The sequence below is a fragment of the Panthera onca genome, chromosome C1 (genome assembly GCF_046562875.1).
Source record: "Panthera onca isolate mPanOnc1 chromosome C1, mPanOnc1 haplotype 2, whole genome shotgun sequence".
In the NCBI taxonomy this organism is placed as follows: Eukaryota; Metazoa; Chordata; class Mammalia; order Carnivora; family Felidae; genus Panthera; species Panthera onca.
Window position 1 is genome coordinate 158,356,128 of NC_138346.1, and position 26,796 is coordinate 158,382,923.

The 26,796-nt window shown below is 36.5% G+C and overlaps 2 protein-coding genes, 1 long non-coding RNA gene and 3 other non-coding genes across 6 annotated transcripts in view; 1 reads left to right on the forward strand and 5 right to left on the reverse strand.

Annotated features, from left to right (window-relative positions):
• The window catches only part of MSH4 (mutS homolog 4), a 92,856-nt gene extending 81,817 nt beyond the window's left edge, over nt 1-11,039 (reverse strand). The window contains exons 1-4 of the mRNA XM_060622241.3: nt 10,658-11,039; nt 9,115-9,297; nt 3,257-3,417; nt 1,567-1,677 (exon numbers count right to left, since the gene is read on the reverse strand). Of these exons, the coding sequence (XP_060478224.3) occupies nt 1,567-1,677; nt 3,257-3,417; nt 9,115-9,297; nt 10,658-10,901 (699 nt within the window). The 5' untranslated portion in view covers nt 10,902-11,039. The remainder of the gene's footprint in view (nt 1-1,566; nt 1,678-3,256; nt 3,418-9,114; nt 9,298-10,657) is intronic.
• Nucleotides 11,040-12,835: 1,796 nt separating this feature from the next.
• Nucleotides 12,836-21,492, reverse strand: RABGGTB (Rab geranylgeranyltransferase subunit beta). The gene is given in 10 exon segments (XM_060622239.3): nt 12,836-13,425; nt 14,013-14,162; nt 16,099-16,224; nt 16,899-17,009; nt 17,093-17,145; nt 17,979-18,084; nt 18,654-18,851; nt 20,074-20,181; nt 21,261-21,291; nt 21,293-21,492. Coding segments are annotated over 10 exon segments (1,224 nt in total). The 3' UTR covers nt 12,836-13,284.
• On the reverse strand, nt 18,442-18,513 carry LOC132674095 (small nucleolar RNA SNORD45). Its single transcript, XR_009608406.1, has one exon. It is a non-coding gene; the product is annotated as a small nucleolar RNA SNORD45 (small nucleolar RNA).
• Nucleotides 19,695-19,778, reverse strand: LOC132674094 (small nucleolar RNA SNORD45). Its single transcript, XR_009608405.1, has one exon. It is a non-coding gene; the product is annotated as a small nucleolar RNA SNORD45 (small nucleolar RNA).
• Nucleotides 20,341-20,419, reverse strand: LOC132674093 (small nucleolar RNA SNORD45). Its single transcript, XR_009608404.1, has one exon. It is a non-coding gene; the product is annotated as a small nucleolar RNA SNORD45 (small nucleolar RNA).
• Nucleotides 20,881-25,089, forward strand: LOC145715671 (uncharacterized). Its single transcript, XR_014138095.1, has 2 exons — nt 20,881-22,107; nt 23,795-25,089. It is a non-coding gene; the product is annotated as an uncharacterized LOC145715671 (long non-coding RNA).
• The last annotated feature ends 1,707 nt before the right edge of the window (nt 25,090-26,796 follow it).

Below are 26,796 nucleotides of genomic sequence, written 5' to 3' on the forward strand. Positions count from 1 at the left end.
CAATCATTCATTTGGGTTCTCAGTTACATAAATCAATAAATTCCCACCCACCCCCTTTTTTTTTTACTTAAGCTAGTATAAGTTGAATTTCTGTTACTTAACAACCCAAAAACCTGGAATGCTTAAGCAGAGCAAAATAACAAAAGTTAGAAAAGTATATATAAATAGAGGTGATGAAAAGAAGTTTGAAGTAATGAATAAAAGAGATAACAGGTAAAGAGATATGTATAATAGAAAGAACAGATTTATAATAGGGGCCATTTCTCGCAATAAGTCAAAGACAGCTGAGCTACACAGGATCTCTAAGAGCATGACAAGAAAACTTAAATGACTGCAGATGCTGAATATATTAACAACTACACTGGAATCTAAATCACAGCTTGATGCCAAATGTGTTAAAGATAAGGCTATAGACATAACAAAGTACAGTATAGTCTGAAAATAATTTGCACTCCTGAGGTGTTATTCCAACTGCAATGCTACCTACTTGATTAGGGAACTACAACCCCCATTCCACAAAACATTTGCTAGAGGAAAGAGATAAACTGCATGTCGGAGACGTTCTGGCTTAGAGGGAGAACATTCGCTGGATAAAGTTTCCGAGCACTTATCTGTCACAGTCCCACAGATGGAGGCTTAGAGCAGTAGGCTAACTGTGAGGAGTACATGCTACCAGGGGAAGCTGAAACAATTCTGTAATACAGATCAAATTCTCTAAAAGGAAAAGTACTTGCTGATAGTGCTATTCCCTAGAATAAGAACCTCAATTTCAACTAGTCTGGCAGCACAATAACTAGTTTCCACAAAGCTCTACCCAAGGAAATTCAGTTTTGTTTTGTTTTGTTTTTCCTCTAAGGATCTACTTTCTATATACTCTGAAAACCTCATTATCTGAAATATTTTCCCTTTTGTTTAAAGTAGATCAAGGGGTGCCCGGGTGGTTCAGTCAGTTGAGTGTCCAAGTTGGCCTCAAGTCATGATCTCGCGGTTCAGGGGTGTGAGTCCCATGTGGGGCCCTGTGCTCAGAGCCTAGAGCCTGCTTCAAATTCTGTGTCTCCCTCTCTCTCTCTCTCTCTGACCCTCCCTCACTTAGGCTCTGCCTCTCTCTCAAAAATAAACATTAAAAAAATTTTTTAAGTAGATCAAGGGTGCCAAATCAAGTAAGTGGATGTCCTGTCATTTTTTTATTTTATGTATTAATAGTCCCTTAGCTTAGGACTTGTAGTTAGTACTTTAGGGTAAATATAAAGTTACTCAAATTATTGTTCGCCAGAATGTCATTATAGAATGGATTTTAAATAAAGACCTTGGGGTGCTTGGGTGGCTCAGTCAGTTAAGCATCCGACTTCGGTTCAGGTCATGATCTCACGGCTTGTGGGTTCGAGCCCCACATTGGGCTCTGTGCTGACAGCTCAGAGCCCAGAGCCTCCTTCAGATTCTGTCTCCCTCTCTCTGCCCCTCCCCTGCTCATGATCTATCTCTCTCCGTCTCAAAAATAAATAAACATTATAAATAAATAAATAAATAAGACCTTGAGTGTTACTATTGAGAATAAAAATCATTTACCTTGAAATTCTCTGTGATCAGAGTAAACAACTTAGTTGAATTCCCCACAACACAAGCAGTATTTGACATTATTATTTCCAAAGGCGATAGAATTTTGAGTTTAGTGATCACCTAAAATCATTTGAATAAATAATTTCTTAAATGTAAGCTTGGTATTCTCTAAAACCAAACAAGTGACATACTTTTTCTTAGAGATAAGTACTTAAAATAATACATAGTTACACAAAATTACAGCTGTTCTAATTATATATTTCAGTTAAAAAACATATATCTAATAATGATATATTAAGCATTTCTATATAACTACAAATATAAAATATCATAAACATAGGCTATATTTTAAGTCACAATAATTTGTAACAGCTCTAAACTAAAAAATTAATTTGAACTTATCAAATATATATTCCTAAAATAAGATGTTTTAAAATAAATTTTTCTACTTGCTATTTTATCTATCTCCATAAAAAACATACATTCAATAGTGTAACTATGGTGATTTAATCAATATAGTCACAGTGGTACAGCTTAGAAGTTAAGCAGTATAGAAACACCGAAGAGAAATACCTGTGTTACAACTTATTCTTTTCATAATATAGTTGCATTTCTTAGAACCATGCTAGACACAGAAATTCTTAATCTGCCAAACATCCCTATTTTTAAAAAAGCTTTTTTTCCTATTTTTTAAAACTGCATAAAAATGTGAAATACCCAGCGATAGTTAGCATGCAGTACTAGAATCATTTAGGCTGTCGGGTATATTAAAAAATTAATTACTGGTAGGAAAAGGAAACCTATGTATTGAAAAACCATAAAGAGGAATTAGGGAAAGGAAAAAAGAGGAATAAAATGCTGAAAATAACATTGTGTGTGTATATATATACATATATATATGTATATATATATATTTCAATAATAGTAATCGGGTCAAATAACTTTTTATTTTTTTTTTTAATTTTTTTTTTCAACGTTTTTTATTTATTTTTGGGACAGAGAGAGACAGAGCATGAACGGGGGAGGGGCGGAGAGAGAGGGAGACACAGAATCGGAAACAGGCTCCAGGCTCCGAGCCATCAGCCCAGAGCCTGACGCGGGGCTCGAACTCACGGACCGCGAGATCGTGACCTGGCTGAAGTCGGACGCTTAACCGACTGCGCCACCCAGGCGCCCCATCAAATAACTTTTTAAAATATAGAGATTAGAAGCAGATGACTTCCACCTGGTTAAGGGACAGAAATTCCCATGACAATAGGCCAGTGGCCCAAATTAATGATAAGTGATAGGAAGTGAAGGCAAGAAGAGGTTAAATTATGACTGACCTCAAAGACCCATTTCCCGGAACTCTGGAAAATAAAATTCAAATACTGTCCAGTGGAAACAACCCTTTGGAGATGGCATTACTAATATACAGTCTTGGGAATGAGACCAGGAATTATTAATTTGAAGATGTTAATTTTAGAAAGTAACAGTAATTTGAAATGTTCAAGTAACAGCAAAGCACATTATTTTTAGGACAAAATACATTCAAAAAATTAAAATCAGGTGTAAAACAATTTTAACTCAGAGTAACCTACATTGGCGCATTGTAAATTACCTTTATTCCATGAAAAAGTAAACTAATTAGGAAAGCAGTGACTTGAAAATCTGCATGCTGCTGAGTAAGTCAACCACTTTCTAAGAGTTTAATACCTACCTTCGCATATGTTGTGTTGTCTGCAAACTGAGACAATATAATTTGTGGGCTTTTTAAATCAATACTTGCCATTCCTATTTCACCTCTGGCAAGTCCTCTCCCTTCTACAACAGCTACAATAACTGATGGGGAGTGTATTGATACTGCAGATGAGGATGTAGCTGTTAAAAATTTTGTAAAAAGAAAATGTATAAGCATTAATAGTAGTACTTTCTCATTCTTTCCTCAGAAGATTCCAAGCACCAAGTTTAGGACACAGTTATTAATATCCAAGGAAATAAACTTTTGTTCATCATCAAAAACAACTTTTCACATCCAGACCAAATAAAAATGTTAACTCTCAAAAGTATTTTGCCAAAACTTCAAAATAAGAAATAAGTTATATATTGTCTTATGTTGCATTTATTGGAATGGAGTTATGAAGGAACACTGAATTTGGGATCAGAAAACCTAGACTATTTATCCTACTCTGTCGTCTAAAAGCTATATGAATTTGAGCAAATTATTTCATAATAAATAATCAAAAATTACAAGGCATAATGTAATAACTGCCCTGCCCAACTCAAGAGCTGGCTGAAAGAATCAAATGGGATTATATATATATGAATGCATTTTATAAAAAATAAAATATTATACAACTATAAACTCCAATTATATGTATTGTGTATTAAATGTGTAATGTTGGATACTTTATTAATGTGTCAAGACTACTTTAAATTCTTTATTTGGATTAATTAATTTAATTGTCACAATTCTATCAAATAGATATCATTATTTACTACATTTACGTATAAAGAAACTGATGCATGGATGGAACTAGTAGAGTCAGAATTTGCACACAGGCAGCCCGGCTCCAAATCTGATGCTCCTAACCTTTACATATATTACAGATTTTGAAATCTATGCCTTCCAAACAGTGAATATTTAGGTAAGTTGTTTAACCATAATAAAGCTACCATTTCTTCATCTGTAAACCAGAAATACCAAACCTTTTTCACAAAGTTGTTATAAGAATTAAATACAATAACATAGAAGGGATTTTTTGGAAAGCATATGAAATTACTTAAATATGGGACATTATCCATGGATGAAAAAAATGTGTAAAATTTTATTGTCAAAAAACAAATTTACCTTTGATTTCCTTGTCAATCTTTCAATAGACCCTTTTCCCCCTCTTATCCCTTCCTGACCTAGAATCTTTTCTACCCTTCTATCACAATGTCTACAAAATTATCCATTTATGTTATCCGAGTCAGTGGTTAACTTAAGAGTTGATTAAAAAATTTATTGTGTCTAGATCTTGAACTGAAAGCCAGCTTATACATTATGATCAAGTTTATATTAGATCTATGAAATCATTTTAAGTTCCACAATAAAATATGACCTTCCTATTTTTAATTGGAAAATAAATACTAACTTCCAGTGAAAATTCAGTACACTCAGAAGATACCTCCCTTAAACTTCTAAAAGAATGCTTACACTGTCATGCTGATATAATTAGCATCCTAGTGCCTAAAGCTCTTATTATTTCCTTAAAATGGATCCTTAGAAGTCAATCACTGGAACAAAGGAAAACCACCATTTGTTAAGGATCTCCTATATATTGTCAGATTTCTTTCAGAATTGTACCGACTTTTTTTAAGTTTATTTAAGTAATCTCTACACTTAATGTGGGGCTCAAACCCACAACCCTGAAATCAAGAGCAACATGCTCTACCAACCAAGTCAGCCAGGTGCCCCTGTACTGATCTTTTTCCCCCAATTCCATCAGTAGTATAGGAGATAAACCAATTTTACTGTATATTTACCATTCTTAACTTCTGAAATGGATTAGTAGTAGTAGTAGTAGTAGTAGTAATATTGGGTAATTTAATGGACTGATACTAAATTTGTATTTTTGAAAATTACTATCAAAATTGAACATAACTTAATATATCCATTTGTTTTCTATTTTTTAAAGAAATTCTTTCTCTTTTTTCTTAATTCTGAAGTTTCTTTCCTCCTTTTTTAAAATTAAAAAAAAATTTTTTTAATGTTTACTCATTTTTGAGAGAGAAAGAACACTAGCAGGGGAGGGGTAAGAGTTAGGGAGACACGGAATCTGAAGCAGGTTCCAGGCTCCGAGCTGTCAGCACAGAGCCTGACATGGGGCTCAAACCCACAAACTGTGAGATCATGACCTGAGCCAAAGTCAGACGCTTAACCGAGCCACCCACATACCCCTCTATATTTTATTTTGAGATATTTGTCCTTATAGAGTTTTTACTAAATTTTAATGTTTTTCATTTATGAGAATTTTATAAATCAATTACAATGATTTATACTTGCTACCAATCTTGATTTGGTATCTCAAAGATTTCTGCTTTTGTATAATCTTTTCCTTAATAATTTCTCCATTGCTTTTTTGCTATGAAACTCCTCTTTCACTGAGACAGTTGATACGCATTATTATTTTATTCTAATTTTTTTTTAGCTGTTTTGCTCATTTTGATCTTTCATATGAACAGAACTTTGAGGAGTACATTTGGTTGTCTACCATGTCTGGAATGAGGTACCAGAAGTATACCAGAAGGATAGATTTAGACTCATTCATAAGCAGTTGGTAATGATCTAGCTGGGCAGTCAGGGACCTGGAAGAAACAAGATTGGAAGATAATGTCAAGGAAATCTGGGGGAAATGAATGCAGATGGGCCTCTTTAAATGGGCATAAACTCTGAAAATATTTGTGTTTCATGTGAATGCCCACTAAAGGGCATCTTCTAGATGCCCTAGATAATTAAGACTCTCAATTATCAGGTAGACAATGATAAACTCTATGGACTTCAATTAGCCTCTTTTCCCAGCCACCCCAGTGCTTCTTTAATAGACTTCTGAACAAAGCAGCCATGGTGTCAAAGATATGCATGGGCTCAACATCATGAACTTCCTCTTAACAAGGCTGACCTGGTCAACCACACTTGTCAGTACCTAACCTGCCAACAGAAGAGATAAACATTAAATGCCCTATATAGCACCACTCCCCAGTGGGACAGTAAACCAGCTTTTCCTGGCCAATCTGTATCCTCTGCTATTCAATAGGTTCAATATCACCTTCTCCAAGGAGATCTATACCTCAGACTTGGAAATGGCTCCTGGAAAGGGCCTGCTTCCAAGTATGACCTCTTGGGCCTCCTCTCAGCCCTAGGGCACCTAACAGAGTTTTCTTATAACCTATAGTGATTCTTTTATTATAATTTAATAATTCTTTATATTAAATCTCCCTTGTTTAAATCACCATATGGTTCTATCTTCAGATTGGATCCAGATTGCTATAGTCTCTGCCTTCATAGTGCTATAGAGAAAAAAGATAATTAAAATACCCATACTATTAGTAAAATGCAAAGTTAAATGGCAGCACATAGCAGGGAGCCTCAAGCTAATCTTACAGGATCACAGAAAGCTTTCTGAAAGGAATAACATTTAAGCTTAGACTTGAGGAATAAATAAGAGTTGACTATATGAAGAAGAGAAGAAAGAGTTTCTAAGCATAGGAAATACCATGTAAAAGGCCTAAGGGTAAAAGTTTGGAAGTAAAAAATAAATAAATATATATATATACACATATACACACACATATATATATACATATATATACATATGTATACACATATATGTATATACACATATGTATATACATATATATACATATACACACATATATACATATATACACATATATACATATATATGTGTGTATATATATACATATATACATATACGTATATGTATGTATATATATACACACGCACACCCTATAAATACTAACCAAAAGGAACTGCCAAATTAATAGCAGACAAAATAAAACTTTTAAGGCAAAAACTGTATCTATAGATGAAGAGAATCTTTTAATACTAAGATAGAACAATGCTAAATTTTCATGCTCCTATTAAAATAGCTTCTGAGTGCCTGGGTGGCCCAGATGGTTAAGTGTCTGACTTTTTTTTTTTTAAGTTTATTTATTTATTTTGAGAGAAAGAGAGCACGTGCAGGGGAGGGGAAGGGGCAGCATGAGAGGGAGAAAGAGAGAATCCCAAGCGGGCTCTGCACCATCAGCACTGAGCCAGCCCAATTCAGGAACTTGAGTCAAAGTGGGACGGACACTTAACTGACTGAGGCACCCAGGCACCCCTTAGTTGGTTAAGTGACTGACTCTTGATCTCAGCTCAGGTCATGATCTTATGGTTGGAGCCCCATGTCTGGTTTTGCCCTACTGCTTAAGATTCTCTCTCTCTCTCTCTCTCTCTCTCTCTCTCTCTCTCTGGTTTTGCCCTACTGCTTAAGATTCTCTCTCTCTCTCTCTCTCTCTCTCTCTGCTCTTCCTCTGCTTGTATGCCTGTGTGCATGCACTCTCTCTCTCAAAAGAAATTGTAAAAAATAATGAAATAGCTTCAAAATAGGCAAAACAAAATATTAACAGAACTACTAGAGAAAATAGACAAGTCCACAATCATAATGGGAGATTTTAATATACCTCTACAAAAGTCTTTAGTAATACAGACTTAACACAATTAAAGAAATAACCTAATAGGGGCACCTAGCTGTCTCAGTCAGTAGAGCATGAAACTCTTAACCTCAGGGTCATGAGTTCAAGCCCCACGCTGGGCATAGAGCTTAAAAAAAAAAAAAGATGACCTAATAGACATATAAACTATACATATTTACAACTGTAAAAGACATTTACAAGTGGAGACAAAATGTTTACTAATGTATAAAATTAAGAACTTCTGTTCATCAAAGAACATCATAAAAAAAGGAGGAAAGAAGAGAAGTCACAAACCTAGGGAAGATATACCCAATAAATGTACTCATCAAAAAGAATATGTACTCTGGATATATATTTAGAATATATAAGGAATTTCTACAAATCTAGAAAATAAAAGTAAAGAAAAATGGGAAAAACACACAAACAGTCATTTCACAAAAAATGAAAGCTAGATGGTCAAAAAGCAACAAAATGTAACCAGCCTCGGGTGCCTGGGTGGCTCATTCAATTAAGTGTTCAAGTCTTGACTTCAGCTCAGATCACCATCTAGAGGTTTGTGAGTTCAAGCCCACATAGGGCACTAGCCCACTTGGGATTCTCTCTTTCTCTCTCTGCCCGTTCAGCATGCATGTTCTCTCTTCTCTCTCAAAATAAATAAATAAACTTAAAAAAAAAAAAAACGGGAATCAGCCTCATTGATAACCAGGAAGATGCCAACTCAAACTACAATTAGGTTGTATCTTACAACTGCTGGACTGGTAAATATTAAGTCTGACAATACAAAATGTTGGAGAGGATGTAAATTAACAAGAACTCTTATACATTGCCAGTAATAGTGTACCCTGGTAGAAGTACTTAGAAAAACAATTCGTCATTATCTTGTAAATGTATACATTCACAAACACTATATCCAAGCAATTTCACTGAATGTACCTTAGAGAATGCTTACACATGAAGAAATTAGTTCATCCATTTTCCCCTCAAGAAAATCTAGATTTATATAAAAACTAAAATTTAAGTACAAAAAACCCCACAGGATGTACTAGCAGGATCAATTTCTGAATTTAAATAAACATCATGTATAAGAGAGAGTTTTCTCCTTCATTTACTTTTTGTCAGAATAGTTAAAATAATGCAGACCTGGATATATTAACAAATAATATCAGAAACTAAGTAGCATTAACTTAACCTCAGATTATGGATAGATGTAAACTGATGTGTTTTTTTCAGTCATCCATATCAATTACAAATAACTTCAAATGAATTTAACTACCCTAACTTATAAATCTTAAAAGTTTCAAAAGGTCATCTAGGTCAACATTCCACTCATTTTACCTGAATATCCCATTTGTGGTGTCCAACTTTTATAACCTGATCTCTGGGGATTTCCAGCAGACAATGGAGTTTTTAGTATTTGAGGATAATTACTATCTCGTGCAGAAGATGAGCTTGTACCAAAAGTAAAATTTGATGCAAATATGTTTTCTGCATTAGATCTTTTGTTTCCAAAATATGAACCTAAATTTGAAAAATGAAATACCAATTCTTAAAGATTCAGAATTATATACAATGATGTTTTAATCGCTGTAATTTGTATCATGTTCACTTTCTATAAAACTTCATCAGATAACAACTTTAAAAAAATAGCCAATTGTGACAAACTTAATGGCATTAATGATAAATAATCTGGTACTAAAATATAAGGAAAGTGCTTGCTAATGTGCTTCTACAAGCTGAGACTACTCTTGATAAAATCATAAACTACCTTCTACTCTTCAAATACACCAGATGTTTATGTTTACTTTGTATAGCAATTATGAGACTTCTTTTCTTGTACTGATTTGACTTCATTGAAACTCTCTCTTGCCATGCAAATAGTACAAGAGTTTTAACAACTTTTTAAATGTCTGTTTGCTTATTTGTTTATTTATTTTAGGGGGGGTGAGAGGGAGAGGGAGAGAGAGGGAGACAGAGAGAGAGAGAGAGAGAGAGAGAGAATCCCAAGCAGGCTTGGCACTATCAGCACTGAGCCCGACGTGGGGCTCAATCTCATGAACTTGGAGATCACAATCTGAGCTGAAAGCAAGAGTTGGACACTCAACCAACTGACCCACCCAGGCACCCCCCAAAAATTTTAAATTCATTCGGATTCATTTCCCTGTTTGGGAACTTTCCTACTGATATATCAGTGTTGCCAGTTTTTCCACGAAGAGAGAGTTGTCTGAATATAAATAAGTCGAACTCGCATTGAAGTACATACATTTTTAAACTACTTAAACATATTATTCAACTGAATTAGATGAAACGCTAAATTTAATCTATTTTCAGGGCGCCTGGGTGAGGCCTCCGACTTCAGCTCAGGTCATGGTCTCGCGGTTCTTAGGCTCGAGCTCCGGGTAGGGCTCTGCGTCGGGCTCTGTGCGGACAGCTCAGCTTCGGATTCTGTGTCTCCCTCTCTCTCTGTCTCTCCCCTGTTTGTGCTCTCTCCTTCTCTCTCTCAAAAATAAATAAACATTAAATAAAAAAAAAAAAATCTATTTTCGTCCTATCCTAGTTTAGGAGCCAAGCGGTTTAGCATTGCTATCACCAAACTCTTGCACAAATTCTCCCATTTGTCATATACTTGGGGCGGGGCATTACACCCTAAGTTATTTCAGTCTTCCTCAGAACTGAGCCATTTACCATTGCGACCTTGTAATAAAACCAATTTGCCGAGTCCAGTCACTCAGACCCAGCAAATTCCTAGAGCACCCCATTCTCATCCTCCAACCAAATCCCAACGGAACCTTCTCTGTGGTAATCGTCCACCCCCGCCCCCTGAACCTCCAGATGCTGCAGACCCCCAGCTGACAGGTGACTCCACCCAACCACTCCTTGCCTTGGGCTGGTCGGCTGCGGGGCGGGTGGCCATGGACACTGCTGCTGCTGCTGCTGCTGCTCTGGTCGCCGGCGGCTCCAGACGTGCCCGGAGGTGTGGACGTGGAGGCCTGCGCTGAAGGGTGGCTCTGAGGAGTCTCCTGGAGTCCGATATTATAGCGACGACTCTGAATTCTAGCCTTTCCCAATTGGGGGGAGGCCGCAGGGGCAGAAGACGAGGTTGACGAGACCTCAGGCCTCAGCATCCTCAGGAATCTTTCCAGACAGAAGGTTGGGGTTTCTGAGCGGCGTCACCGCCCCGAAGTACGGAAGCGTCGAAGAACAGGGCTGGAGCCCCGTGCGCAGACGCACAGAGCCCCAGCGCGCAGGCGCACCGACCCCAACTTCCCCCATCCACACCTGGATTCTTTTTTTTTTTTTTTTTTTCAACGTTTTTTATTTTTATTTTTGGGACAGAGAGAGACAGAGCATGAACAGGGGAGGGGCAGAGAGAGAGGGAGACACAGAATCGGAAACAGGCTCCAGGCTCCGAGCCATCAGCCCAGAGCCCGACGCGGGGCTCGAACTCACGGACTGCGAGATCGTGACCTGGCTGAAGTCGGACGCTTAACCGACTGCGCCACCCAGGCGCCCCCACACCTGGATTCTACCCACACCCGTGTCCAGTGCCTCCACCTCTCCCAGGATTTGGCTTTGTGGCTTTGAGCTTAATGAGGCACAACTCGGCTGAACCAAATTCTTCAGAGCCCATCGATGTCCATCCAATTTGGTAGCCCCATTGTTAGTTACCACAGCACTCTATTTTACCAAAGGGGTTTGGTGCTTTTTAATTTTAACATTTCCCACATACCCTCAAATACGCTTTTGAAATTCTTTTTAAATTTACAAACTCTCCCTCACTGGACACTCAACGCCTGCTGGTGGAGACAAATTCAGTTTTCAGCCTAACATTGCTTCTATAGCAAAACACAGAAAAGTGCCACGAACCTCCTACAGCTTTAGTATCCACAAGGCTGTTATCACAAGATTGCCCTTCACCCATTAAGCACAGAACTATATACACAGTGCCCTAAGAACCAGGTCAAAAAAGATGAGCTCTCTCCCACAGTTCTCTATTTTTCATACTGTGGGTATGAATTAGTTAAGAACAGACTATACAAATCCAAGCTCTAGCTTTGCAACAAATGACTTTCAGGGCCTTTTACTTTTCTTGACTATGGAAATAGCAGTACCAACTTCATAGAGAAGCTAGGATTGAGAAAATACCCTGGATACTATTAGAAGATACTTAAAAACATTACTAAATGGGCACCTGGGTGGCTCAGTGCTGACAGCTCAGAGCCTGGAGCCTGCCTCAGATTCCGTGTCTCCGTCTTCTCTGCCCCTCCCCTGCTGGTGCTCTCAAAAATAAACGTGAAAAACATTTAAATATTACTAAACATAGCGTTTAAGTACACTTGTGACGTCACTGCTGTACACCTGAAACTAATGCAACATTATGTAAAAACTGATTTCAGGCAGCTGTTACCTCAATAAATCAGGTGTTTACAGCCTAGTTCACCCAGTTCCAATGACACCATTTAAATGAGATTATGTTCTATCCAAAGTTTCAGAAGAATCAAAATAGTGGCAATTCATCTTAAACTCTTCAAATTAGTTAACTGTCAAAATAATTTCAACAATCTCATGTTAAGGACCTTTTCTTCAAAATGTTAAAATGGACATTGGTGAATGAGGTCTAAGTGAACCATCACTATTCACTCTACCTCCAACGTGGGGCTTGAACTCACCACAAGAGTGCCATGCTCTACCGACTGAGCCAGCCAGGAACCCCACTAATCCTTATTCTTAAAAGGACTATTAATATAGAATATTGCCAACATGCTTGAGAAAATTTCAACTTCCATACTTCATTTTCACCAAGAATGTAAAACTCACAGAGAATACTCATCTGTGCTTCTGAAAATACAGGTTCAAAAAATATTGTGGCAACTATCAACTTCCATTTCCTTGAAGGCCAACAATTCCTTGGGAATAGCTGGCACTGTGACATAAAATCATAAAAAATAAGAGTAAAGTATATTCAAATTGCAATCCTACTCTAAGATGGTGAAATGCACCATTTACCTAAATTACTTTGTGACCAATTCAGAGTAGCCATAAACTTATGAAACAGTCCCAAATTTCAAAAGCCATTTATTCTTGTGCATCTTTTAATTCATATATGGATGGGTTTATCAATTTTTATTAATATTCACATTCTCATTGACATAGACCAATTTACATTAGCCATTATTATATAACATGAAAGAAGCACATGGAAAAAATCAAGTAGAACACAATACTTCTTTAAATAGTTCTTTAAACTGAGCTTGCTGTTAAGGAAACATACAAATAAATACACTGAAGCAGAAACAAATAATTGTACTCAGAATAATAGCATTGCAGAAGGTAATCTAAAGCTGATACAATAAAGATCTTTATTTTACATTATGTATAAGTACATAATTAATATTCATATACAAAATAGTAACACAGCTTTTAAGTCTGATAAGCACTTCAAGCACATTAAGTTTGATAAGCACTTTTGTTAAGATAGCAAAACTATACTAAGCAATGTCTCACTGTCTAGCTCACTAGTTCAGGCTGAACATTCACTCTCCGAAGTACTTCTTCAGGCATGCAGAAAACAGGACTAACAGGTTTGATCTGTTCTTCTCCCAAAAGTGACAATCCAGCAATTCCAAATAAAGTATGAAAAGGATCCACCTATTTAAAAAATAAGAATTTATAAAGTATTACAAATGAAAACTTCTGAAACTCTACTTCTGAACAAGTTATACTGGATCCCATTGTATTTTACTTTAATAAATGCTTAATTATTCTAAAATAAAAGTGATGGGGGTGCCTGGGTGGCTCAGTTAAATGTCCAACTTCAGCTCAGGTCATATCTCACCGCTGGGGAGTTTGAGCCCCATGTTGGGCTCCGTGCTGACAGCTCAGAGCCTGGAGCCTGGCTGGGATTGTTGTGTCTCCCTCTCCCTCTCATAAACAAACAAACATAAAAAAAAAAATAAAAAAAAAAAAAATTAAAATTAAAATATGTATAAAATAAAAATGATGGCTTCAAATTCTGTTTTTAACACAGGACCTTTACCATACACTACTTTTCTTGACAAGTGATAAGAAATTTCTGTACACTTGTTTTATATCATCTGTTCTCAAATTAAAATTATCAGAAGGGTATCCTACTTTGCATACTATCCCATTTCCATGCCTGGAAATGCCTGGAAACATAAAAGTAACTCAAAGCAACACTGAAAATGTAACTAACAAGATGTCAGAAATATACTTGCCATATCTCCTGGTCGATCTGCAAATCCTCCTGTTTCTTCATCTTGACATGCTAAAATGAAACTTCGCAGTTTCTCTCTATCAATCCAATGAAGCCTTCCAATTATCTTTAGGGAAGCCAACACCCACCATGAATAGCATACATCTGGTAACTAGGAGAAAAAAAAAAAGCCACAAGAGAATTGCCACAATTTTATTCTCTAGTCCAAACATGGGGTGGGGGAGGATTAGAATTAAAGATAATCTTTAGAATTAAAGATAATCACTGGAAAACAAACATTTCAATCCACAGATACCCATGCTAAAAGTTTCAGAGCTTTGTTACTCAGTGAAAACTATACCTGTACCTCTATTTTATATGCAAAGAATGCCCCTTATGCTAATGTTATGATATACCTGCTTAAAGACAGTCTAAAGCCTAGCTCCTCAAAATATAGGTCACTTGGGTTTAAAAAACGCAGAACATCTCACCTTCAATTGAAGAATCATTTCAACAAAATCAGTGGGTGATTCATAGGTGTATTAAAAGCTCTCCTACACTAAGTGTAGATTCCTGGCAATCCCCACCCTGACCCATTTTCTAATTGTCCAAGATTATCCAGGTTTTTCACTGGACCTTAACTAGCTAGAAACCACCTATGGGTACTTCCCTACCCCTTACCTTATTCATAAATGTTGAGCAAGCAAAGCTTAACAAAAATACAGTGATCTAGACAAAAGCACCACCATGCCTTATTATTTTTGGTCAAAAATCCAGCTAGCTACAGTCTGAGTCATTATCTAGACAATGTTTTGTTTTGTTTTTTTAAGCTTTATTATTTATTTTTGAGAGAGAAAGCACGAGTCAGAAAAGGAGAGGGAAAGGGAAAGAAAGAGGAAGAGAGAGAATCCCAAGCAGGCTCTGCACTATTAGCAGATCCCTACGTGGGGTTTGACCCCATGAACTATGAGATCATGACCAGAGCTGAAGTTGGATGCTTAACCAAATGAGCCATGCAAGCACCCCAAAAGATTTTATATGCATAAATGGTTTTTATAATACAAGTCTTACAATCTGCTCTTCAGGATAATTACGTAGTTGCAATAAGACTGTATGTCCCACAATGCTAAAAACATTTACTATCTGGCCCTTCCAGACCCAATTTAGAGAATGTGTGATAACTAAAGAGAAATGCAAACTATGAAGGAAAGCTGGATTCCCTTCCCTCCAAATCAAAATGTCAAAAATTGGGTTTTTCTTTAAAAAAATTTAATAAAGGTTTTAAATGAAAGCTTTTAGCAGAATTTTTAAAAATCATTGATTTTCTAAGTTATTTGTCCTTTCGCCCAGTAAGTAGACATGGCGATTTCTACACAAGATACAGGTGTTCACTTAATAGCCCTCCTGGGGGGGGGGGGGGGTGGCGGCACCTAGGTGGCTCAGTTAAGTGTCCAACTTCAGCTTAAGTCACAATCTCAGAGTTCGTGATTTCGAGCCCAATATCAGGCTCTGTGCTGACAGCTCAGAGCCTGGATGGAGCCTGCTTCGGATTCTGTGTCTCCCCCTCTCTTGTAGCCTCCCCACCCCACCCCCCAAAATAAACATTAAAAGAATTTAAACACAATAGCCCTCTTTGGGTCCCAGATACAAACAAAACTTTTAACGCATGACTGATTTTCCTTGGTATAGGTCTAGAACTAAAAGTTTAAAGAAATAGCTACATTTCTATCCCTGGAAAATACAAGGCCTTCAGGACAGGGAAAAAGACCCTTTAAGAATTCATATACTAAGTCTAAATACAAATATACTTTAAAGCTAAGAGTTATTTGCCATTTTTTTTGTTTTCCCTCAGATTCTACTCCAGGTTCTACTTCAGGATAGGGAAGACTGAAGACAGCATCAGAAAGTAGCATACACATCTTTTCTTCAAGAGTCTTTTAAATGGATACCTTAATAAGTATCTCAACTCTAATTTTTTGCCAAGGCCATTTTTTTAGGATGTACAACTGAAAATTTTCAATGGGGGTGGAAAGACAGGCTCATTAACAATTTACAAAAAGCTATAATAATAAAGCTACTAGAACACAGTATATCTGATGAAACTATACCTTCTCTGGCCTTCCATTGAGTCCACCTGATGGTAACTGTCGTTCACAAAGCCACCAACCGAGTAAATCAGAATTTACTTGATGCAACTGGCTAGTAATAGCCAGAAATCCTGTGCAACAATAGATCTAAAATTACAGACATAAAGTACATGTATATAGTAATTTTTCAATAGTAATAGTGATAAAAACTACTCAAGTAAAAAGCCAATTTATGTCTAAAAACTTGGTTTCTATTAAAAAGTTAGAATTGCAAACATGTAAATATCACCTAACTACCTGAACAAATCCAAACATACTAATTCTAGGATCCAATTCTGTAATGAAATACTATTGTCAAAATTTTTTCATGGCTAAAGCCAATTTTTTTTTTCCAAGATTTTATTTTTAAGTAATCTCTATACCCAACATGGGGCTCAACTCACAACTCCATGATCACAAGTCACATGCTCTATGGACAGAGAGCTAGCTAGGTGCCCCTAAAAAGCAAGTTTTATTTGACCAACTATTTACAGATACAATGTGCCACAGTACAAATACTCTTTACAAACACAATTTGCCTCTCTGGCACAAGCAAATAGGTGTTCAGGAGAGGTGGGGAACAGGATGCTAGAACATACTACTGTAAAAATGCCTTCCTTTATCTGCATTTAAGCAATTCTTATGTAAAATCCCACATTATAGTATATTTAAGTTAACTTCATTCACATTCAACAGACACAAACTGCCATTAATATTTTAGCAGTTTACCACACTAGTTATCCCTTCAAAGTTGACAATTTTAATCCACATTAATAAATTACCTGTCCAGCATGGGATTCAGAACCTGGCCTGCAACCAAATCCACCATCAAAGTTCATACATGATAAAACAAATTCAATTGCCTTTTCCACATTAATAGCATCTAACTTCCCCTACAAACAGAAAAAAATAAGCCTATTAGATTCCAGAATAATCATGGGCACTTAATTATTCCAATACAATATTCAAAACTTACCAACAGGGCCAAAGTTGCCACCGCACAAAAAGAGAATCTTGTATCAATTTCTCCTAAAAGAAAATGGAATCAAATCAAAACATAAGTGCTACCAGAGGAACCTGACCCTAATATATAATGCAGGTTAACTAACAAACTGCACGGTTAAATTCCCAAGAGTTCAAGCTTAATATTTACTTTTTGGGCACTAGGAGGAAAGCTAAATCTGAAGCAAAATCACTTCTGAGGAAACCAGTAACTAGAAAATAGTTTTGTCAAAAATACAGCAATTTATCTGAAGTTGCTTAGAATGCCCAGAAAGGGAAGATAACGAACACAGAACCAAAAGGACTATTCAATGTCTAATAATGACAATGAACTTACCCTATTATATATAAGTGGATTTTCACATCCCATGAAGCAGCTGGTCTCTCCGGCCTGCACTGTATTCAGCCCTAAAGCAGAGATTATCTACATTTATCAAATATAGTACTATGTACTATTCCCTCCCTCCACTCAAATATCCAGTAAGTTTGTAAAGTTTTTTGACTATTTTTCCCTTGCCAGTAAATAGTTTGAAAAAAACTTTACAAAGTCACCAAATACTGGGGAAAAAAATTTCACCTACCTCATCTTTTAGACTGGCCCCCTCTGTTCCAGTTCTCCTGTATGCTGATATAACTACACAGTGCATGCTGGAACTTCCAGCAGACCATTTAACTTCAGTTAGACCAGCTGCTTAGTGGGACCTGAAAAGATCAAAAACTTAAAAGTCCCCTTATAATTATTAGCAAAGTCTCCAATTCATTGTACTTAAAATTTTTCAACAAAGTTTATCACTACAATCAACACCAAAACAGAATTTAAAATTGGTTATTTTGGGTAGCATGGCTTAGAATGACATTACCCCATATATCTCCAGCAAAAGAACCATCTTCTTTCTGTAGACTCTGAACATATTCCACAACTTTATTTACATCAATAACATTAATACTATCATACAGAGTAAGAATCTGTAACAAAAACAAAACACGTTAAGTAAATACCTCTTCAACACTGCTAAGTTTGTTCTGATGTTTTCCTCAATGACATTTTAAATTGTTAAGCAAACATGTCCTTTTGTCTATGCATACTGCAAATCTGCAGGCTATCTTCTATTATGCCACAGGCTTTATCAACAAACCCAAATTGGTAACATAAAGCATTCATCCCCTACACACAAACTATACCTTAGCATTCTAAGACCTTTAAATATACTAACTATTTAAACCCCTAATTGTGCATTTTCACTAATATGAAAATCAACATTTAACTCTACCTGGAGATTTTCAAATTATTTACATATAACAAAGACAAACATTTTATCATTCAAGGTCTCAGTGGAATTTTACTATTTACATCAACTTTGGATTCAGCTAATACATGCCATCACATCATTGACCTTGTAGAATACAGGCTTCATTTGAAAAGAGAAACTTGTTTGACATAGACATCAATTTTGTCATACTCCTAATACCCAATTTTTGCGTTCTCAAGTAAGAAAATACACTGCCAAGACTGTTAAATTTTAATAAATATTTACCTGGACAGCACTTAGAGTGTACAAAAGATGAGGATCATGTCCGATACTAGCACTTATTCCACCACACTCGTGTTGACAGGACTTAATAAACGTCAGAATTTCTTCTCTATTCATCCGATGTAGTTGTCCCATGAGATCCATTACAGTCAGACCCCAATAGATACCACTCATTCTCAAATACTCAGACATACAGTATTCCTAAAATACACAATGACTTTAATGTGCCAGTTTGAACTGATGCAGGGTAAAAGTGATGGAACATACAAAGCTAACTAACCACACATACTGTTTAATTCAGTTGATCCTAACATCATCAGTATTGATTTTAAATTTGTGCCTCTCAAATTTGGTGGGGGGACAGTATCTGAGAGGCATATGATAAATTCACCTGTGACTGACAATACAAACAGGACTTCAATCTCTCCTAAGAGCCAACCAGAAGTAGAAGTGAAAAATATACCAACCATTTTCAAGTTTGGGGAAAATATTTCTTTCAGAGTACTTAACATCGTTATTTATTAGACATCTATCCTATTGATATATGGAATATGTACAAAGCCCATCTATTACCTATTAGTTACTGATACAACTACTTGAAAACCAAAATGGCCAAAGCATGCAAAAGATAAAATAGCCAACAACAGCTCATCAAAGAAAAATAAAAACTGGTAGAGAGTCCACCGATGTTATTACATACTAAAATTTTGAATCAGGTGAGTGGTCTTAGTTTGCTGTGAACCCAAATTCAGGGTTTAAATAATAGGTTGGTAAGCACTAGATTAAAAAGGCAGGGATAAGTTAAGACTTAATCCTTGAGTCATCCAGGGAAAAGATAAACGTGGTCCTTAACAACTCCATAATGAGGTTATGAGAACTTAAGTCACAAATTCATCAAAACTAGCCAAGATGGTCAATTCAATTGTTGTCTGGATACTACTAGGAAAAATATTTACTTTGAGTTTTATGTTACTCAACGTTTCTGAGATTGTCCCAGGGAGGAAAACTATTCAAGGTTTTGAAACTTAGGGTAAGGACTTTTTCAAGGTCTCAGCGTAATTCTAGAGCTAAAGTATTATTACACATCAGCCATATACTCAGGTAATACATGCCAACACATCACTGACCTTGAAAGTAATACCCACAAAGTACAAATCTCTTTTGTACCTCAAACCTCTTACAAATCTAGGCAGATGATAATCTATTTTGTCTGCCAAATCTTCTAAGAACCATCGTTAATGCTGATGTACTCTCAACCTGATGTCCAAAGGCACACTGAATGCACCTCAGAGAGGGATCTTCAGTGCTTTGGCGTGCAGGAGTTACCATTTTTAAGAAACATGGGCCATTACTGACCTACTGACTGCTTATGCATTATAGATTCACTTCAAAATAAATTTTCAACGTAAAATCATATACATACATAATCGTCTTTCTTTGAGCCATAGGATGCAATATAATCTGCATGCTTCTCTAACAATAGGGTGTCAGGTGCATCTGATTTGATAGTAACATCCTTCTGCGGTGTGCCCTTTCAAAACAAAAAAGCAGTGATTTCATAACTGTTCTTATTTTAATACTTGACCCCAGTTTGTATATTCAACATACATTTGAATTTTTCACTTTGATTTCATCTTGCCACACAAAAACAGTTAAGCACTAAAGCCGTGGTAAGATTCGGGTAATTTTTCAGGTCTCAGAGTAATTCTAGAGCTAAAGTAGTAATAATCAACTTCGGATTCAGAATACATGCCAGCTCATCATTGACCCAAAAAATTATTACCCGTATCTGCTGTTGCTTACCGTTCACTTAAGAATTTTAAGTAAAATAAACACCACAGAAAATCCAAGCTTATCAATTCAGGGCAACTGAAGGTTTACATGTAGCAGCAAGCTGAAGCATAAATATATATATATACCTAGCGTATAATTTGCAGTTAAGTTCTTTAATGAAACTTTACTAATCCTAGAAATTCAGGTTTCAGAGCCACCTCTACACACTCCAAAGATTATTCAATTTATCAAGGAAATATTTCCTTTAGCCTCATCTTTTCCAGCTTTTTAGTCTTAGTTTCTTCATTTGCAGCAAGCTCTCAGGAAATGAGGACGTTGCTCCAGTTCCTGAACTTCTGACCTAGCTCATTGTGATCGAGACAGCACTACCTCATTGTTAAGTAGGTCATGACGTAGATTACCAAAAAAGAATTTAGTGAATTTCCACCAGATCCCACCTAAAATTTACATCTTCAAAGAGAGCATACCAGTAATGACTCTACAGATTTTGAGCCATACAATATTAAGAAAGTAAACAGGAACCACCAACTGGCGCGGCTTTTTGAGCGATTAAGAAATCGGGCCGTCGGACCTTGAGGCCTGCCTCTTAGGAAGAAGCCTAGATAAAATTAGAAGCCGTAATTGAGCCCGCGAGATCTGCAGAAAATGCTGAGTAATACTTCACCCTCTCCCAGCCCCAAAGAAACCTTGCAAGGCCCGTATCTCAAGCTAACCATTCTCTAATACTTGCGAAAATACCCTAAGGTAACTGAGCCGCTCGGTATCATTCCACCCGGATTGCACCCGAGCACCAACCCAAAACACAACCTCACTCACCATGTCTGAGACCGAAAAGAGAACTTGGTCGGTTCCTGGGGAGAGTTAGGCGGCACGCGCCTGCGCAGAAGCGCCCCTTAGGTCCCTTCTGAGCACCAGCATAGCTGACCACACTTGCGCCTGTAGGATGGAGCCTTTGCGTGGCTGCTCTAGGACCCCGCCGACTGCTCATAGCTGTCCTCGCTGCCTGAGCCCAAGATCTTTGGCGCCCGTTTCTTCGTCCCATAAACATCTCGATTTGTCTAAAAGTTTTAAGTAATGTTTAAATGTCTGAATTACTTTTAAGAAATCATTTGATTTTGACGTTCTTTGAACTCTGAAGAGCTGAAGTAGCTGGTAATTGGTAGAGTTCTTGCACGTAGTAAGTATTCAATAAACGTTTTTTGAGTAAATGTTAATGAAATAAATGTTCCCATTTCCCTCCTGTTTGCCTTCGTACCGGATGCGACTCACTCGCCTACTCCCTTCTCTTCTTCAGGAAGTGCTAACAGTTGAAAAGTTTTGTAAATTACTTTTGAAAAAGAGACACTCATGTTCCTATCACAAGCTTTCCACTAAATTCAGATTTGCTAGGGGTGTTATTGCAGCTGTTTTCGTTTGTGCTTTCTTAGGTCGTTCATACTTTGGCATTTTGAGCACCCATTAGAAAATATTGGCCCCCATACCCTTACAATTTATTACATTCAGTAACCATTTGGAGAAGAGTTCCTGACACAGTGGGCTATCAATATAATGGGCTATCAGTAATTGAGAGTGTTGAATCTGCTATAATGGTAGATTTCATTATTTCTCCCTGCAATTCCATTGATACTCCCATGTATGTTTGAGGCTACTTTATTAAATGCATGTAAGTTTAGCATATATTTCTGGTGGGTTGAGCCTTTTACCATTAAGTGATGACTGTCTCTAGCCCTAATACTTTTTATCTTAAAAAGTCTTCCCTAAATATTAATGTGATTTCGCCAGCTTTCTTTTGCTTCTAAGTCAGATCGGGGAGGGATGTAGAGGGAAGGAAACCAAGGAAGAGAGGGAGAGGTCACACTTCCTGGGAAAAGCAATGCTCAAAGTAAGAATAATGCAAGCATCAGATCCAAAAAGTAACATTCAGATTGAGTCCATAACTGCTGAAAAAATGAAGAACAAGCCTCACTTCCTACTTTATAAATTCATTCAACAAGTATTTATTGGATGTCTAGAATGTGCCAAATATTATTCTAAGTTCTAGGGGTGTAATCAGCAAAATGGAAATCTGTGTAGGAAGCATAAGTTCTAGCGATTCTTTTAATTACATTCAGCAATTCTATTTATAGATACTTATCCTACAAATAGTCTTTTGGGTATGAAGTGACCTATGTGCAAGAATATTCATAGCAGCAGTCTTTATTAGCAAAAGGTTAATTACCATCAAAAGGTTAAATAAACTACACTGTATTCATTATGCAGTCATTAAAGAGAGGAAGCTCTGCATACATTGCTATGGAAAGATCTCTAAAATACATTAAGTGAAAACAAAAACAGAAAGTGCCAAGCTATGTATGTTGTGCTACTATTTGTGTGGAAAACAAAGTAGGAAAATATATGGATGTATTTGTAAATGCACAGAATTACTAAAAGCAGTTGCCTACAGGAGGAGGATAGCTGGGGACAGGATTTAAGGAAGGCTTCTTTTTCACTGAATATGCTGGTACTTTTGAAATTTGGTATATCTTATCTCCTCAAGAAATAAAAATATCCCCCCCCAAAGAAAAATAGTTACAAAAATAAACAAAAACCCTAATTTTGAAAAAACAAGTTCATCTCTGTCTCTAGGCCTGTGCTGTGTAATGTAACTAAATGGGATGCTTGAGATGTAGTGAATCTGAATTGAGACGTGTTATAAAGTATAAAACACACACCCTATTTCATAGACTTAGTAGGAAAAATAAGTAAAATATCTCATTAACAATTTAAAAAGTAAATTGCTAAAATCATATTTGGATATATTGGGTTAAGTAAAACATATTCTTTTTTCAAAGTTTATTTATTTTGAAAGGTAGAGAGAGGGAGACAAAAGCATACTCTTCTTAAAAAAATTTTTTTAATGTTTATTTATTTTTTGAGAAAGAAAGAGGGCGTGCACGCAAGCGGGGGAGGGGCAGAGAGAGAGGGAGACAGAATCCAAAGCAGGCTCCAGGCTCTGAGCTGTCAGCACAGAGCCTGAAGCAGGGCTCAAACTCATGAGCAGAGAGTGGAGCCTTGAGATCATGACCTGAGCCTAAGTTGGATGCTTAACGGACTGAGCCATCCAGGTGCCCCTTTCCTAAACTTTTTATATTAGTTTATTGATCAAATTGGCTAACTTAACTCCTACATAAATTTTAAGATCTTTAAAATTGTAAATTTGGCTTCCATTAAATTGAATCAACAATGAAACAAGATTGAAGCAAACAAAATAAAAAATGAAATTTTTTTTCCAACTGTAAATTGGAATTATATAATTTCTTTAATTTTTTTTTTTTTTTTTTTTGGTAATGTTTTATTTATTTTTGAGACAGAGAGAGACAGAGCATGAACAGGGGAGGGTCAGCGAGAGGGAGACACAGAATCTGAAACAGGCTCCAGGCTCTGAGCGGTCAGCACAGAGCGCGACACGGGGCTCGAACTCAGGACCGCGAGATCATGACCTAAGCCGAAGTCGGCCACTTAACCGACTGAGCCACCCAGGCGCCCCGGAATTATATAATTTCTACGAACCTTAGAAAATTTAAAACCTTGGACTGATACTGAGTTAATTAATAATCATGGCAAACCTAGATTGTTTTTTGGATAGAATATTAAACCCTTGATTACCAAGCCTGATTTTAAGTTTATATACTTTTGTTTCTTATTTTGATATGCTATGTAGTAAGTGATACCTTTGGGTCAAGTTAATAAATGTTTCTTTTTGTTGCATTAATGTATAAAAGGATATGTATAGCTGAACAAAGTTGTGTTAATGCTCATGAGTTTTGATGATCTGCTGAAATATTGATATGTGACAAACAATTCTCAATGACCTGCCTCCCACGTTTCTCTAGGAGTTGGTTTCTCTGGGAAGTTAGTTTCTTTAAATATAATAAGGATTACTGTATAACTATAATAGTAGCAATCGTTACAGAAAAATACAACTATGTATGTGTTTTTATTTTTCAAGAGAAAAGTGCAGTTTTGTTCCAAATTATCAGTTTGTTCTACAGTATGAAAAAGCATAGTGAAAGACAATTTCAGGAAAGTGAATTTTATTTGCCTTGATATGTAGTACCTGCATCTGAAAAGACACTGGAATATGCTACAATTTTGGCAAAGTTCAGTCAGTTTTAAGGGGCTTGCTTCCTTGGTTGAGCCATCAATCCCTAAGGTAGAAGGTTAATCTTTACCTTCTGCCTAGATAGCAGAGATTTTGTCTTAACCAGAATAAACTTTCATTGCTCTATGTGTCATATCTTTAATTATTAAAAAGAAACAAGGAAAAGATTTTTATTTGAGAAACATCTTAAACTTCTTATAATCAAATTATAGTACATTCTTATTTTTTAAATTTATTGTCCTTTAAGTATATAACCAAGTATTCTTTGTCAGTATTCAGGATTCTTTGCACCTATAATCCTATCTTAATCAAATGATCAATCATCTCTGATATCATGACCTTCCCAGGGTCAAATCTTGAATGAAGAAAAATCAAAATTTCAGGTTATATTTTACACGTAAATGCATCTTTGAAATTTCTTGGGGGGTGGGGAGGAGATCTGTTCTTTCACCTTTTAAAAAGAAAGATATTAGAAATAATAAAGTTTATGTATTCCATATTTAATTATCAACACTATTGTGTGAGCTTCATAAGAAAAGTTAGTAAATAAATCAGATCAACTCAGCCTTCTTTAGCTTAAATTTGTGTAAAGTGTTGTTAATATAAAAATGGCCAAAATTATGTGCTTTATAAAAAAGCCCTGGAGATTTGCCAATGTTGTTTCCCTTAAGGGAAATAATGGTTAAAGTCTTGTGAAACAGTTATGCACTTTGCTTTCATAGAGACTTTTCACTTCCATTCTTTTATCGGATATAGTAATTAACTATAATCTTCAATTTTAGTCATTGCAATGGATTGAATGTTTTTGTCTCCTCAAAATTTATATGTTGAAATCCTCGTCCCCAAAGTGATGGTATTAGGAAGTGAGGGCTTTTGGAGGTAATTAAGTCACATAGAGGTGGACTCCTCATGGATGAGATCAATACCCTTTAAAAAGGGGACCCCAGAGAGCTCTCTCACCCTATTTCTGCTATGTGAGAATATAAGAAGTTAAGTCAGGTGCTTTGATGTTAGACTTTCCAGCCTCCAGAACTGTAAGAAATAAATGTTGGCTGCTTAAGCCACCCAGTCTATGGTTTTGTTAAAGTGGCCTGAGCTAAGACAGTCATATTTTACTTTACAATACTTTACAATAGTTTCTGATTTACTCTGATGCTAACTTGAAGGCTGTACTGTAAGCTACAGGCCAAAGTTTGTGCATGCAGGGACAGTCTCAAAGCCTCATGGAAAGGCTCAGGTACTTTAAATTACTGATAGATACTTCAAAGAATAGTCTTTTGGGTACAGACTTACAAGTGGGCATAGCTTAGGCAAGTTTCACACCATACCATTAGACTCAGTCAGGATTTCTAGAACTCTTTAGTTTGGAAAAAAACAGCTTCTTGAAAGCAGTTCCTTGATTCAAGATCCCACAGAACAATTACAGAGAACTGAATGAGCCAGGGAGGGGAACTTAATCACGGTTACTTGTTTGGAATATTGGTTATGTGGTTGTAATGTTCTGTTTCTATGGGTATATGAAGAAGCCCTTTTTAATTCTTAGGCTGTCTTCAATTTAGTGGACTGTGCTTTTGTAAACTGGAAGTTTAAAATGGTGTCTGATTCCCACCTAGTCCCTAGAATTCAGAAACATTTTCTGAATCTCCTTACATTTTATGGCAGTATTCAAAATGAATCTTTTTCTTTTTGAGTTTATTTATTTATTTTTGAGAGAGAGCACAGTGGGGGAGGGGCAGAGAAAGAGAAGGAGAGAGAGAATCCCAAGCAGGCTTTGTACTGCCAGTGCGAAGCCCAACTCGGGGCTCAAACCCACGAATTATGAGATCATGATCTGAGCAGAAGTCAGGTGCTTAACCGGCTGAGCCACCCAGGTACACCATGATTTTGTATTCTTGTTTATAATTAAGCAAATTGATTATGTAACCAAGGCCATATTTGAGAATAATGCTCCTTTAATCAGGTTTGACAAGCATATTATCAAAAAAACAAGTTGACTATGTATGTTGAGTCAATGTTTACAATGCTGTCCTGGTAAAATTGGAATTGGTAACTGGCTTACAGGGTTCCAGTCTTACAGGTGGTTAGGAAGGGCCCGTTTGGGCAAGCCAGGAACCTTAGTAAATTTTGGAGATGCTGAGGAGAGAAAGTCACTCAAATTCTTAGGTACTACTTGAGAACTCTGGTGCAGAATTGCTTGACTTTGGTTCTAGA